Source organism: Thunnus maccoyii, chromosome 13, assembly GCF_910596095.1.
Source record: "Thunnus maccoyii chromosome 13, fThuMac1.1, whole genome shotgun sequence".
NCBI lineage: Eukaryota > Metazoa > Chordata > Actinopteri > Scombriformes > Scombridae > Thunnus > Thunnus maccoyii.
Genome location: NC_056545.1, coordinates 7,109,416 through 7,124,911, shown reverse-complemented (window position 1 = coordinate 7,124,911; position 15,496 = coordinate 7,109,416). Strand labels below are relative to the sequence as shown.

Below are 15,496 nucleotides of genomic sequence, written 5' to 3'. Positions count from 1 at the left end.
CCCAAAACTGGCTGGTGCCAACTTCTCAAATGTGAGGATTTTATGCTTTTCTTTGTCGTCTGTGATGGCAAACTGTGGTTTTGGACTGCTGGTTGGACAAAACAAGACATTTGAAGACAGCAATTTGGGTTGTGAGAATTTTTTCACTATTTCTGACATTTTATAGGCAACACATCTGATTATTTGTTGTTAATTTATCAGAAAAAATAGGATTTAACCAGAATGGGAATAAATAAGAATCAGAATCAATAAAATCTAAAACGATACCCAAGTTTAGATGTCAGACTGTCATGTTTAAGTAAAAGTATGTGTTCATTTATAAAGTGTTACCTTTAATCTTAATCCCCAGACATGTTTTAAGATGGTACTCTACTTTTAATAAGAATTTGTGTCTAATACATTTTTTTTCCGCAAAAAGTTCAGTTATCTTGTTAAAAATCTACACCTTCTCCCTCATTAACAAATCGAGAATCTGTGAATATGCAAATATTGTTCATTTAAAAGGTTTAACTGCTGGTCACAAGATGTCTCCTACTTCACCGTAAAGTCCATTCTCATAGTTTGTGCACTGGAGGCTTCAAGTTTCCACATCACACTTGTGTTAACTGAATACTAAACCAGGATTGGCTCCAAACTAGGTGTGATGTCACAAATCCTGCTCATAGGTACACGCCTTAAACTCAGATTTAAGGTGAGCACAAGTTGAGAAACTTTCAGCAGCTGAATGTGAAAACAAACTCCAGACGTACAGTGCACAGTGAATTTCAAACATCCAACTAAAGGAACAAGAACAAAACAAATTTGTTATTATAAAGTTATTTTATGCTTTGACAAATGGAACATGGTCATGATTAAGGTAGAATTGCAAGAAAATGGGCTAAAACCTGCAATAACACTGGTAGGGTAATTTTGGGCCCAGATAGGAAATTTAAAAAAACCCATTTATTTCCTTCTTTTAACCATTCTTCCTTTTTCTCCCTCCCTCCATCCTCCAGGATAAGAGTCTGTATCACCCCGTCAGTAACAGCTGTATCGACAGCAGCCTGAACGAGCGGCGAGTCTTCATGAACACGTGTGACCCCTCCTCCCCCAGCCAGCAGTGGCTGTTTGAGAGAACCAACGCCACCGTGCTGGAGCGCTTCAACCGGGGCGCCAACTGAGGCCCCGCGCGGCGTCTTAAGAGAAAAAGACTCATGACGTACGCAGACTTGGATCTGCTGCTGCTGCTGCTGCTGCTGTGAAATGGGGTATTACACTTACTCTGGTTCCCTGTTTACCTGACGCTGAGGTGACAGCTGTTTCTCTTTGGGGCGCTCAGAGTGAGGCAGGATGGGATTACCGCAGGGGAAGTTGGTTAAACACATCAGTTAGAGGAAAGACTGGGTTGACTGATGGGTTTGAGTTTTAAAAGTGACTTTGTGTGTGAGATGTTTTCGTTCTGTCACGGCATCGCTGTGGCTGTGGGTCTGCCTCACTCCTTGATTTTGCTTGATTGTTATCTGACTTTCCTCTCGTTTCTCAATCTTTTTGTTTATTTTAAAATTTTCTCTGCCTTTATTTATTGCCATTCTTTCCCTCTATGTTTGTTTTTTTATTTTTATTTTATTTCTCTTCTCTGTCAGTCTACCTTTATCTTCTGTCTCCATCTCTTTCCTCCTCGTGTCTCTCCCAGTCCGCCTCTGCCTGCACATCCGTCTCTATCTGCCCGCATGACTGCACCTTTGCCCACCTTCTCCATTCACCCTCTCAAATCCCCTTATGTCTCTCCAGCGCTGACAACCTCCCTGGGGTGGGCAGTTGGGTCGGCGCGCGGGGGGGGGGGTCTCCTGCTGAGCCAAAGTCATCCTGACACCTGGGTGAAGCCAGGCAGAACCACTCTGAAAATCACCTAGTGAATTGATTTTCCTTTACAACCCTCATTCACCCTCTGTTCCCTTTACCACCTCCCTCCCCTCTCGGCTTGGTAGTCTCTCCTCATCTGCTCTTCTCCTCTCTGTGGCAGATTTGGGCAGAGCTACTTCAAATGTAGCAAGTGGAAGCTGACAAAGAAAGCTTAATGGATATTTCTTTCGCATTCTTTTTTCTGCATTCTCTACTTTTCCTCGGTGTACTTATCATTTGCAGGTTTGTCACTGTGCGAGTAGTATCTTAACGCCAGGGTTTGGGGGCTAACTAACACTGGCTAAGGGCTTCTTGTTTGTTATGGTGGTGTGATGATGGAGGTGGGAGCTGCTGTCACACCTTTTGTTTCTGTCTGCCCTTTGCTGCTCCCCACCCGGCTCTGCCACTCAGTCGCCAGAACGACCTCGTCACAGACGGCCGAGCGCGGGGTCACGTCATAACACGTAGTAGTGGGTTGACTAGCTTTGTGACTGGCAGGCCGGCGGACATGCAGCAGGGTCGCCTGATTGGCCGACTGCTGAGCTGACACATCACTTTAGCGTACAGTGCGAGCAGGAGGAGAGAGGAATGGGGGGGGGGGGATAGACTCGCCGAGGTAGCTCTGGGAGATGAATGTGGAAGTTTAAAATGCATAAAGCACTTGTGTGATGCTAAACTTGAATGAAATCTCAGTGCCTTGTTGGAAGAGTACTAGATGTAGGTGTATGTGTGTTTGCAGGAAAGTGTGTGTGTGGTCCAAAGTGTCCAGAGCAATGTAGGGAACAATTCACTCCATTCACGAGGTGACTTTTCCTGAAAAACAGTGAATCTTCTCCAAAGTCTCATTTGGAATTGAACATGGATTGACCTGGACTCTGATGCAGGACATTGAAGGCACCACTGGCTTTGTGACTCGTGTACGGCTTTCTAAATGAACACACATGTAACATGCTGGCTGTGAATAGAGCTAAAGAGACATTTTTCCACCATATTTTCTCCTGCCTTGAAAAGTGAACCCTAAGAAGAACTTCATGACATGTTGCTGTTGTGTTTTTTTTCCCCCACCCGTTCAATCCAAAGTACTTTTATGGGGAAAGGGAATTGTCATTGCTTTTTTTCCTGTTTTTTTCCATCCAACTTTTAGTTTCTTTTTTTAAATGAAATGTTCTTCTGTCTTTGTTTTGATCCTGTGGTTCAGCTTATGATAAATTGTGTTGGACTTCTGTTTGATGTGATGTTTTGGGATGTTCTGGTCTGTCGCTTGCACCGATTCTCTAATCCGATTTTGTGAAGAAGAACAATGTACAGTGTGTGACATTTTAATCAGCAGTTCCAGATACTGTGCTTCAGTAGATTTCAGTTGTAGACCAAAAAGAAAAGTCGTATTCTCTAAAATACATAGATAATACATTGGTTGAGATATTTCTTACTTACAAATTAGGCTAGTTTCCAAATTTTACATTGAGTACCATTGTGATCGAGTACCATTATGTGGGCTAGACTTGCAGATTTTATCATTGCCAACTCAAACATCAATCTCATATGGACAGTTTCGCTGCCAAGACTTGTTAGTGATCGTAAACATGAATCCTTCACAAAAATGCCAATCATTAGTTCTTACACAGAACGCAGAGTTGTCAAACACAGCAGTAGATGTGGTGATGTTTATATTTTAGATGTTTTTAACAATGAGTAGAGGGACTTATCTACATAGTTAGTAAATTAAATGTGAGACTCAAAATTCAGTAGAGCAGCCAAGAGATTATTGAGCACTGAAACTGTCAATGCAAAGTGATATTAGCTTATCAAACATGTCCAAACATTCATCTATTAAAATGTTATATATTGAAAATAGAAATGTATTATTACACTCAGATAAATTACAGTGCTGGGTCACCCAGAGGAGGAACTCTCCTCTTCTAAAGCAAGATTGAGGACACGTTAGTTTTGGGTTTATAGTTGGTACTTAAACCCACCCTGACACTGAATGAGTTGGCCAGCTACAGTTCAAATAAAAAAGATTGATCTGAACTCCTGTCAGTAAGATGGATCCTTCAGACTGAAAGCTGAAGTCTGCTGGCTCAACCGTTATTACACTTGCTAATTGAACGTCACGATGTCCCTTCAATCAAGTGTCCACTTTGCTTTGCCATTAAGTTTTTCATCTGATTCAGAGGTGACTTAGGTTTAAATTGAAAAAAAGTTTACGAAAATGGTAATTAACAGTATATGCGTAACTTTTTCCTCCATGTTTTAAGGCTTCATGATAAATGTATCATGTGTGTTGATAATATATGATTTTGGCTACAAATGGCAGTCTCACACCTCATTTGTTACCGTTTTATTAAGTATGGTCAACTGTCTAAGTCTGTAACGAAAATCCTGACTTTGCACTCCCAATGAAAGAGCTCAGAGTTTTAAATTTAGTTCAGTGTTTTTGTGTCTTTTTCCCATGAGACCTTCAAGCTACACGCCTGGACAGCTTGTGCATTGTCAGATTGTTAAGAGGTGACCAGGCATCGCTGCTTCAGAGCACTGAGTCACTGCTGTAGCCAGGTTTCCTCTACAGGACCAAACAGAGCACGCCTCTGATCTTTTTACACCCTGATTCCAGTTAACTTCTTTTTCTCTGACACGTCACTGTGGTAACAGTGTTTTAAAGTGAACAGAGTCCTGTTCGGATCAGTAGTGCAATCTGGGCCTTCAAATCATGTGATTTATTGTGAAGGACTGTTAAATACGAACACTGTATTTGTGGACAAAGTTGTGTAGGGCAGTGGATACACGAGGCAACATTTTCGGCTGAAAAGAGACACTGGTTCAAATATAAAGAGTTATTTACCTGTTGAGAGATGTAGCTATCGTAGAAGTCTCCTTTCTTGTTTTTCCTTTCCCACATCCATCCTGCAGAACAGTTTGATAACATCTGGTTTTCCCTGAGTCTGTACATCTCACAGTGCAGCATTGCCACAGCCACAAATACCAACTTCTTGACTGTAATTTGATTCCTGTCAGCTAATCCTTTGATAAAAAAGGAGATTAATTCTTACACGTACCACACTGAGCAGCTTGTTTTATTATGATGATAATTTAATTAAAAGTAATGAAACTACAATATTTCAGCTTGTTAACATCTGTTGTATAGCTAGTTTGCTATATAGTGTTTTTCCCTGATACAGGAAGCTTTGGCAGCGTTTGGTCGCATCAGGATTTATAGCCTTGCCAGGTGATTTTTCCATTACAATAAAACAATTTCAGGAGCTAACATGCAATAATAATAACTTTAAACTCCAGTAATTTATTTCTTTTATATTATTCAATATATAAAACTACTACAAGTAATGTGAAAAGGTGTGGCTTGCAGTTTTGTTTTTATGGCACATTTAACATATGGTTGAGTCTTATAGCTCTCATCAACAGCAGCAGACAGACAAAGTTAGCAACTAGCTTGTGAACATAGCAGAGTATTTAGCAGATATTAGAGTGATATTTTTCTGAGGAGTTGGTGGAGAGAAAAACAGAGATAAAAGGAGAGTAAATATAGGACTTATATTCACCAGTTGGCCAGAAACACAACTCCAATGACAATGTTGCTTCTTGTCTGATGGATGTGTTAATGGACAGTAATGTTGTTTGCTAACGTTTGCCATAATAACTTAATAAGGTGATAAAATGAGTTCCTCTGCTCTAAGTGGCCAAAAGCTCTGGTTGACAATACAGCGACCTTGAGAATTAATTTATTCCAGCTAGTGTTCAGTCTGTGCAGCTCTCTCACTTTTGAGTCTTATCAAGAAACAACAGTGACACCATCCTGTTTGAACTGACAAGAGCAGATGGTATTGATAATGAACTGTTCTGTGGGAGTGGTCTAGTGGATTTGGAGTAAAATATAAAAGTTAAAAAGTGTTCATGAACCTCTGTACCATTACTGTGCTCTACAGAAAATCCATCTTCTAAGCAACTATTCAGAAGACCATTCATTTGAGCTTTAAAAAAGAGAAGAATTTTTCACTGCACTTAAATGATTTCTCTGGGGCCTTTGCCCAAAAATATGTCCCAAGGTGTTGCTAAGTGTATCTCTGGAAGTAAAGTTTGTTAAATTGAATAAGCTTGTGAAGGTTTTTTTTTGGTTCTTAGAGTACATTGTACTTTTCAATTGCACATGTGTTTTTATTACATCAAATTTTGACCTCGATCAAGCTAAAAGTCTTCATGCAGGCAATTCACATTTACTTAATTCCATGAACTTTATCCACTGTGGTGAAGTGTTAAAAACCTGTTATATCACTGTGTATTATCTACAAGAAAATATTATTGATACCCATATAAATGTGTAAAATACACACATTACTTTTAGTATTCACAATACATTTCCACAGTTAATGGGATATGGTGATTGTAACTGTGCTGCCCTTTTTTTTATTATAATTTTTTTACGTGGCAGTTGTTTCCCCCCCCCCCATCATGATGTGGTCAGACTGAAATTTGGCAAGCAATGTAAACAAATCTTATTTTATAAGAGCAAAGGTTTTTAATGTCCACAGCCAACGTTGGCCCATCACACAATGTTGTGTACATGTGTGTGCAATTTTGATGTGTAGGGAAGTGTACATTTTGTATCTCATAAAAAAAATAAAAAAAAATCCAATATTTTTTTCTACTGATATTGCAACTGTAAAAGTGTATTTAGATATTTAACAAACTGTACAACTAAACTGGAATTGTATGATATTTTTGCTGGAATTGTAAAATAAAAAAGGTTTCTATATTTGGATGAAAACCTCTCTAATGTGTTTCTTTTACTGAGATAAATGAAGCCCAACCAAGAGATTCTTTCTTATTTTTCATCTAAAATTAGCAATAACATTGCAGTCGCAGTTTGTTTGTGAGTCATGTCCATTATAAGCCCTCGTCACTGTTGACTAAATGCAGCCTGACAGTTGATTTCTCTTTCATTATCAGTCTTGGCTGTGGTTGAAAAGTCTAAACTGTCCAGGTGGAAGAAAAAATGTCTGTAAAAACCTGTGGCTTCACATGTTTACTCAAAAAAAAGTGTCACATTATCAGTGTTCACCTCTTACAAAAAAGAGAAAGAAAACCTGAACATTTCTCTTTTCCCATTTTCCTTTTTCATTGCTGCCAATTTCACTTGATGACAGCAACCAAAACATTTTAGAGCTGAAATTGCAGACTGACCAACAGTGTGAAAACATACTTCTGAAAACTGAAAATTGTTGATGTGTTTTTAAACATCACATTCACATCTATTCAATACTCATTTCTTTTACAACTGTTAAATTTAAAATAAAAATACTCCAAAACTTGTTTTAAAGAGGATGCGTGGAATAGACACAGACACTTGATAGATTTAACTGAAGAGGGTTTTTTTCTGCATTTCTGCCTTTATTTGATGGATAGAAAGTGCAGAGAGACATGAAGCAGAGTAGAGAAGAGGGCTATGACATGCAACAAAGGTCAGAATCGAACTGCAAATGTTGTGTTCATTGGTGTGTCCAGTAGGCTACCAGACCGCTAAAGGATAAATGATTTTGATTACATTATTGGGGGTAACATGTCTCCCTGTCTTCCTCTAAAACTTTCCAGTTGCTGCTATTTAAAATGGACTTTGGACGGGATTTGTCATACATACAGACTTTCTGCAGCGTGGGTTCAAAGTGTACTCAAGGCATACAGTGATTTTATATTGCACTTACATAAGGATGGAGGACACATGAGAGACACAATAACAAAAGAATGGTCAAAACTGATGAAGCAGAGGCAGAGATATCCTGACTTTTTAGTCATCAGTTTCAACACAGGCTTTCTGTTCAAAGCCACAGAAGACATTATACAGCACAACTGTTTTCACAAGCTGAGTAGTACTCTTCATGAATAATTGATTCGTGAGTGACATAAAATTGGTGAGCACTTAAAGTAAAACTAATGAATAACGGAAATAATCATTACAGGCCAATAAGTGACATTTGAAAGTGTCCTCTAATACTGGACTGAGGGATTAGTTACAGTGGCAGGTTGCAATAATAGGCAGACATTACAAACTATAGCTAAACCAACTAAAACCACATATCAGAACACAGTTATACCATCTGCTCAATGCTGTATCCTAGTAAACCATCCCCCGCAACCTTGGTATTGTAATTTTTATTTTGCCAGAGAAGAAGTGAAAGAAACACAACAAAGATGGAAAATTTCTGCTATTTTGATATTGATATTCAGGTTCATTTCATTTCAGGTCAAGGCTTTATATTTTGACATTTTTGGATGCTAGTGCCAATTTGATAACTAACTTTCTGCACCAACACTAAAACTAAACTTTTTTGATACCTTGCTTTGAGTGTTTTTCTAACACTCCTTTTTTTATTTAAGCCAAGTTAAGTTTCTCAAACATCATTTTTTCTCTGAACACAGGCAGCAAGTCAAGAAATTGGTAGAAAACAAACTGACAAAAGTATGATCCAACAAATCCAACTAGACATTTTGGATCATGTTTTCGATACTCGATACTTTGCGCTACCCGTTCCAGCACCAAAAAGCTATTGAGGTTCAATATCCAGCCCTGATTGGGACAGTGTGTTAATGGTCAACTGTGCAAATGACAAGAAATTTCAAGAAAAATGTGAACAAATTCACACCAAAAAAAATTGGATGTGTTGCAGATTTTGCTGTAATAAATGTAGGTGTGACAGGGCTGTTACAACCATTCATTTAGGTTCTGAACCAGAGTTCAGTGAAATCAGCAGCAGCTTCTTTGTGACGTCCACATGATAGTGGTGTCAGATCCAAACCCAGAACAAGTCCCCACAATGAGCCCATTTGTTTCTCCTTTATGTTCAAAAGGGCAAAATATTAGAATTGGAGGATGTGGTGGAAAACCTCCCATCCCCTCCCGTGGCAGGATGGATAAATGGCTGCCAATGATACATTTTTTTCTTGAGTGGAGAGGCAGGTGTGCTATCATGTCTTGATTTGTATGCAATACCTTTGGTTCGGATGAAAGAGAGAATTACTGGGACCAAGTGGCTCCATACTCAGCAGATTCTATATTCACTAGAGTGGTGACAAGGTCGTGTCGGAAGAATAGAATGAGATCTCGCTGCAGCCTACGAGTGTTCGAGAGACCAAATATTAAATCTCTTCATTTTCATTTGTGTCAGAGTGAACTCAAAGCGCAGAAAATCTCCGACACATTTATCAGGAATAAAAAAAGATCTGTAAGTGAACTGTGGTGGCCCTGAGGTACAAAACACAGCAACATTTCAGGAAACACATGTGTTTCCCAAAATATCGTCGTCTTTTGTCATCATGTTTTGCACCTCAGGGCCACCGTAGTGAACGTTACCGTCACCAGACCAACATTGAAAGCTGACATTGTTAACTAGGCCTCATGTTTGTCATCAAGATGGTCCACTCACAGTACATTTTCAAGGCAACACATCAAAAACAACAGCTGAAATTCTCTCTGGCATGAGGGGTGAGTAATGAGCTACTGTACTAAAATAGTCTGTAGAAGGTCAGACATGTAATATTTCTGCAGCTCACTAAAAAGAGAAGAAGAGAACAGGGGAAAAAAAGCTAAATACAGTTTAAACCATTTTCCTCCAAACTCTCTTCTTTAAAATTGTTTTTTTTTCTTTCTTTCTTTCTTTTCAGCCACACTAGCAGCCAGGTTCAAAGGATATCAATGTCATTATGTCAGTTGGTCCACCACTTTGGTCCAGAACAAACTATCTCAACAACTACTAAATTAACTGCCATGAAATTTGGTACAGTTACACCTAGTAGATAGATTGCCATTAAAATTTGTCACACACATTCATGTCCCACTCAGGATGAATGGTTGATTCCTTAATTCTCCATCTAGCGGCATCATCAGGTCAAAATACCTGCAAAACTAACGACATTGTCATCAGCTTCAGCTTTACTTTGTGTTTAGTGCTTATTAGCAAGTGTTTGGGCAGTTCATGGTTGATCGAAACTAGTTAGTACGACATGTTGGTAATCAAAAAAGTGTTCACAATTATTCCTGACATGCCTGGAAGGCATTCATGGTGTCAGACTCGATTGTTCAGGTGAAATGTGAAAGAAATAGTTGTGTCAAGAATGAAAAAAGAGAGCTAGAGAGAAAAGTTCAAACCCTGCTTCCTTCTCAAGGAGGAAGTGGAATTTCAGATTGTCCGTTTCTTAAGAAATGGCCATACACAACCCTTCTAATCCAATGTTGGAACAGGTGTGGAGATCTCTGAAGCTATCCGACCATCCAACAAGCACTTCTGATGGAGAATAACACTCCACAGTAAGATGGTGAACATGGTGAACATTATACCTGCTAAACATCAGCATGTTAGCATTGTTATGTTGTGAGCATGCTAGTGAGCTGACGTTGGCGTTCATATCACTGCTGTGCACAAGTACAGGCAATAGCCAATACCAACACATCCTCATGGTTGAATGACCACATAGGTTGATTGTACCATGCACTCCAGAACAACCCATAGGAACATTTTCTAATACGCCGCCTCTATCGGAGCTCACCAAACCCATTACACATCACTGTTAAAAAGTAATTATGTTCTATGGTGGGACAACACTGTGGTTAAGGTCTGGTTAGGTTTAGGCACAAAAAACACTTTACATTAGGGTTAGGGAAAGATCATGGTCTGGGTTAAAATGATCACTTGAAACGTGGTGTGGGTCACAGTTACTACTTCCTTAAAGTTAGGCAACCCTTCATCGTCATGGCAACAGTAAACACCACAACAATCGTAGTTGAAAACAGGAAGCAAACAGCGGTCTCCTGAAGCTAAGTCCACTTTTTGCCATCTATCAATCTAGCCATCCACTCAACTCACCATCTCTGATTATGTAAATTGGTCACTTTATATTCCTGTAATCTGAATTGCATCACTTCTCCAGGTCATAATTAGTATGGCCGCCAGATGACATCTGTCACTCAAACGTAACTACAGGTTGTTTTTGCTGGCTGAATTTTCAACCTATACTGTTGTTTTTCTTGTGAGGGCAGGCTGGCCAATACAATGCAATGGGGGAAAAAAAAACAAGAAAAAAAACCAATATCCTGTAAAATGTCACCAAACATCACAAATCTCATTAATTTAACAAAAATGGATGTTAGCTTTCTCATATTTTCTCCACAGATTGTTTTCAGAGGTTTGTAATTTGTGAGAGGCAGCGACCCATCCACCGCGGAGATGACAGAGCACCAGGTGGATGGAGAGGCAGCTCATTCCAGCCGCGATCGTCTCCTCTAAATAACTTCGGCATAGACGTCTGCTGCCCAGAGCTTTCTAATTTCCTCCCCTTGTCACTTCTTGTTGTTGGTTTTGTATGACTTTAATCGCTTCTGTGACTGATGGCGCAAAAACACACTTTCCCCAAATGTTAATCCCATAATCATTTCCCTCGGCAACCTACTAACTCTGATAGCTTTCAGGTTTCAGTGATTTATTTGTGGCTGGAGTGATATTGCTTTTGCAAGCTGGCCCATTTCTCAGAGTCTCCGGGGATATCACATAATGCTCAACTTGTCACAGCGGCTCTGAAAGAGGAAGAACATTTGAGTTTGGTACAGAACACTTTATATCCTATATGTTATTGGAGCTTTTCATAATTACACAATCATAGTAAACTGAGAACAGTTTAGCAGTAAATACTAATTAAATTGTGTTTTTTAGCTTTTTTATTAAATGTATTATTATTGAAACCCTGGTTTTATATTTCTCAGTGTATGCAAACTAAATTGATATTATCAGCAGAGGTTATTTTTTCGGCATAATGGTTTTCCCATTCATATTTATTCCCAGTTAATTAGCAAATAATCAGCATTCCCTCAGACTCATGAGCTGTAACAGGGACAGAGATCACACAATTACATTAGCACAGTGTTCCACTGAAGATATCCATTAAGTTTCTTCATTGCGCTCAGCACCATTCTAAAAAGAAAAAGGCAATCCAATTGTCTCCCATAATTCACTAATACCCCCCCACACACACACACATACACACTCTCTCTTTCTCTCTCTCTCTCTCTCTCTCTCGGCTAACAGCTCCCTCCAATTATGCAGCAAAATGGAAACATGTTTCAATGACAGCGTGTCACAGTTCTGGTTGCACACACTTTCCGAGGGCAGGGCAGTTTTGACAGATTCAGCTGCAGGGCTGTGTGAGGGGAACTTACTTTGCTTTTTTCAAGATTATTTTGGCCCTTTCTGCCATCGTGGGAGAGACAGGAAAGGGGGATGTGTAGGGAAGGTCTCGGGCTGCTGGCCTCAAACCAGAGCAGTTAAAAGGAAAACATTATTAATCAATTTCCTTTTTTGAGATCAAACCATGAGTTTAACCCAATTAGCCAACAGACAAAGAAGGAACTGTTTAAACTGTCTGCTGTAAACATCCATTAGATTTGATAGAGCTGGTTCAACTTTGGCCTACTTACTGCAGTAGAACATTATAGGTTAGAACATTATATGTTTTTTAATGCAGTGGATGTTTACTGTATACAACAGACTTTTCAGATGCATTTTCTTTGGGTACTTCCAATTAATTGGTTTTGATAACTGGGATGAATTGTGAATCCATTCCTACTCCTATATGGTTTAAGACAGCACTTCCTTAAGATCTCTGCTGCTACACCTTAAAGACAGAAAACTTGAGTGGTGTATCACACCATCATCACATCACATGTAACAGCTGAGAGAAAAACTACATCATTGAACCTTGCAAGGACCCTGGACCGGATGAAGACTCGAAATAAACAACATCAGCGGTCAAACCTAAACAGTATCGACTGAGAAGTCGATCAAGTCGATCATTGACCAGGGTCTTCAGTGACTAAGTCATCAGGAACATGGATGTTCCTCAGCTCAGTTAATTAGCTGCTCTATTTGAAATCATTTTAAAAAAGAAGTAGTTCCCTTCCATTTTTACTTTTCATCAACCAGCCTTTTAGAGAACATTTGTGTTTTTAACTCCACATGTGTTGCAGGATCTCATCAGACTGTCAAGAGACCATTTGAAAGGCAAATATTGTTAACTATGTTATAGTCCTGAAAAATAATTCAGGCTCATTTTGTGCCCCAAAATATACTGTATATTTATGTTCAAGTGACAGAAGCCCTCTAGTATCTGTAGGAATTATGACGGGTGCAAAGGAGGAAAATCAGGTGTAGAGCGACAAAGTCTGTGTAAGGAGGAGGTCGTGGTGATGGACGGACTTTTACACAGGAGATTGCTTTTTGTTCACCAATTTAAGTCAACACGAGTCATTAATCTTAGTGCTGTCACATCAAAAAAGGTATCTTTATATCATATATCTACGTATTGTATTTTTCAACAGTGTTATGTAACAGTTTTGGAAGGGACAGAGCAATGATGTCGATGGAGGTGTCAAATCAGAAAACACTTATGTGTCATTCTGGAGAGCATGGACCAGTGATGTATTTTATCTTTTAATTTGGAGAACTTGCTGAAAATGAAGCTACAGAAAAATACAATAAAGTAGGCAGTTTCAACAAACAGGCGCCTCTGAACTCAGTGATTTTTTCCAAACGTCTTGACAAAAACAACATTAAAAACATAAAAATCAATGTGTTCAAAGCAAAGTTGACATTTCAGTAGACAATTGGCCAAAAGGAAACTCTATAATCATGTCTGACTATCATAGCATAACAGCCCTTCGTATTCACTGCAACAAAACCAGAAGAAAAAAGCCGACAGTCTCAGTGTCAGGTTAAATAATAAAAGAGGCAACAATGAAAAGCTATGGACTAAATTATATTGTGTTTGGCCTGTCTTCTTCCTTTTCTTCTCTCTCAGCTTGCAGCCCTCTGCTCCACTTGTTATCTTGGTCTTGGGTCAGTGAAGGATAATACAGCCTCAGTCTGAGAGATAATACATCACTGACCAAACCTGGCTTCAAAACAAACTAACAAGCTCCACAGATAGACAGACAGATGCTGGTCCATGAAATTCAAAATGACACTCAACTCGAGCTGAAGTGTCCTCATCAATTCATTGTTAGTGAGAGCAGCTGTGGAGAGAAAACAACAGCAGCACAACATCAGTGTTCAGAAGAAAGAAGAAAAAAGTCTTTTAACTTCAGCCAAGGATTGTGTTTCTTATATGTAGTTCATACACCAATCAAAAACAAATGGAGAAATGGAAGTCCATGCTGCAGATTGCATGTGGTACATGTGGTACATTGCATTTTGCTTTGCTTTCCTCTAAACTGCTGCCATCTGTGTCTAACACTGTGTTTTGGTACCATCTCAGAGACCCATCACTACCTATTTGCACTGATGCTGATAGATGTCTTTTAAAAATGTTGAATATTTTCCATCTGTAGAATGGCAATCGCCTCATAATATTAGCTTCTAGATCTTTTTTTTATTCTTAGTGGACAAAAAGGTGCAGCGGGCAGCTGTTGTCAGTGAAAAAAAACACTCAGTGAAAAGTGAAACTGAAAAAACTGGTGGAGAACAAAACAGAGCTAAAAGGAGATCAAATATTGGACTTCTATTTACCAGGTATCCAGAATTACAACCCCAAATGAATGCTGATGTTGTTCCATGTCTGCTTGCTGTGTAAATACGCAACTGTTTGCTCAGGTTGTTTTTTTTGCCAGTGGCTTGTTGCATTGCCTCCATGTGGATTAAAAAAAAAAAAACTATTAATATGGGTTTAAAGCCCCTACAGTATGTGTAGAAAAATTCTGACTAGTGGTCAACAAAGACAATGTAGAGTCTGGAGAATGCACAACAAGATCTAGGTGCTTATATCAAAGTGAAGACCACAGCACACTAAGCTGAGAAAGACCAAGGTTGATCAAAATGTTGGTCATATATTAAAATCATGGTGCTTAGTGTGCGGTTGTCTTCACTTTGATACAAAAAAGACAATGTGATAGACAACACAGTAATTAAAGCTAAAGCTAATGATATCGGGATTATTTAAAAGATTCTAAAATCACACCAAACCTCTACACATAGTGGCTTTAAGAAAGCTGGATGCACCTTGGCCCGTACGTCCATTGATCTTGTACCTTAGTGATGCATATTCCCAAAGTGAGTTCAATCAAACATATTAGTAAAAACAGTCAAGCTGGAGCTTTGCCTGGTTGTTTTTCCAGCTTTGCATTCATGCAGCATTTTTGAAATCTTTCATCTTTCCTGTTTAACAAAACTGTCTTTATAAAACCCCTCTTCTTTGAAAAGCGATTTCAAAAAGCAGTTTTGTGGTTGAACAAGCTTGCTTACCATGAAGGCCAAACTGGAGAAGAGGAAAAGACAAACAATATGCTCTCAAACTTGTCTGTGGACAAGACCTCACCAGCAACCTAACCTCTTAAAATACACCTAAAGGAGTACAGAATAAGATTTTAAAAAGGTGTATTATTTGGTGTAAACAGAGCTTGAAAGGAATCTTTCTAACCTGAACCTTCAAAGCAAAGCAACACCTGAGAGTATGAACTGAACGAACAGCTACATCCCTGATGCAAACATTCATCTCTAAACGTCTGAAGTTTCCTCAGAGTTTCCTCAAATTACCTCTGACACTGCAGCGTAGGCGTTAAGAACTG

The 15,496-nt window shown here is 39.1% G+C and overlaps 1 protein-coding gene across 2 annotated transcripts in view; it reads left to right on the top strand.

Moving 5' to 3' along the window:
- The window catches only part of LOC121909886 (polypeptide N-acetylgalactosaminyltransferase 10-like), a 104,991-nt gene extending 100,869 nt beyond the window's left edge, over window positions 1-4,122 (top strand). For both annotated transcript variants that reach the window (XM_042430712.1, XM_042430713.1), the window contains exon 12: window positions 996-4,122. In XM_042430712.1, the coding sequence (XP_042286646.1) occupies window positions 996-1,160 (165 nt within the window). In that variant the 3' untranslated portion in view covers window positions 1,161-4,122. The remainder of the gene's footprint in view (window positions 1-995) is intronic.
- Window positions 4,123-15,496: the final 11,374 nt, after the last annotated feature.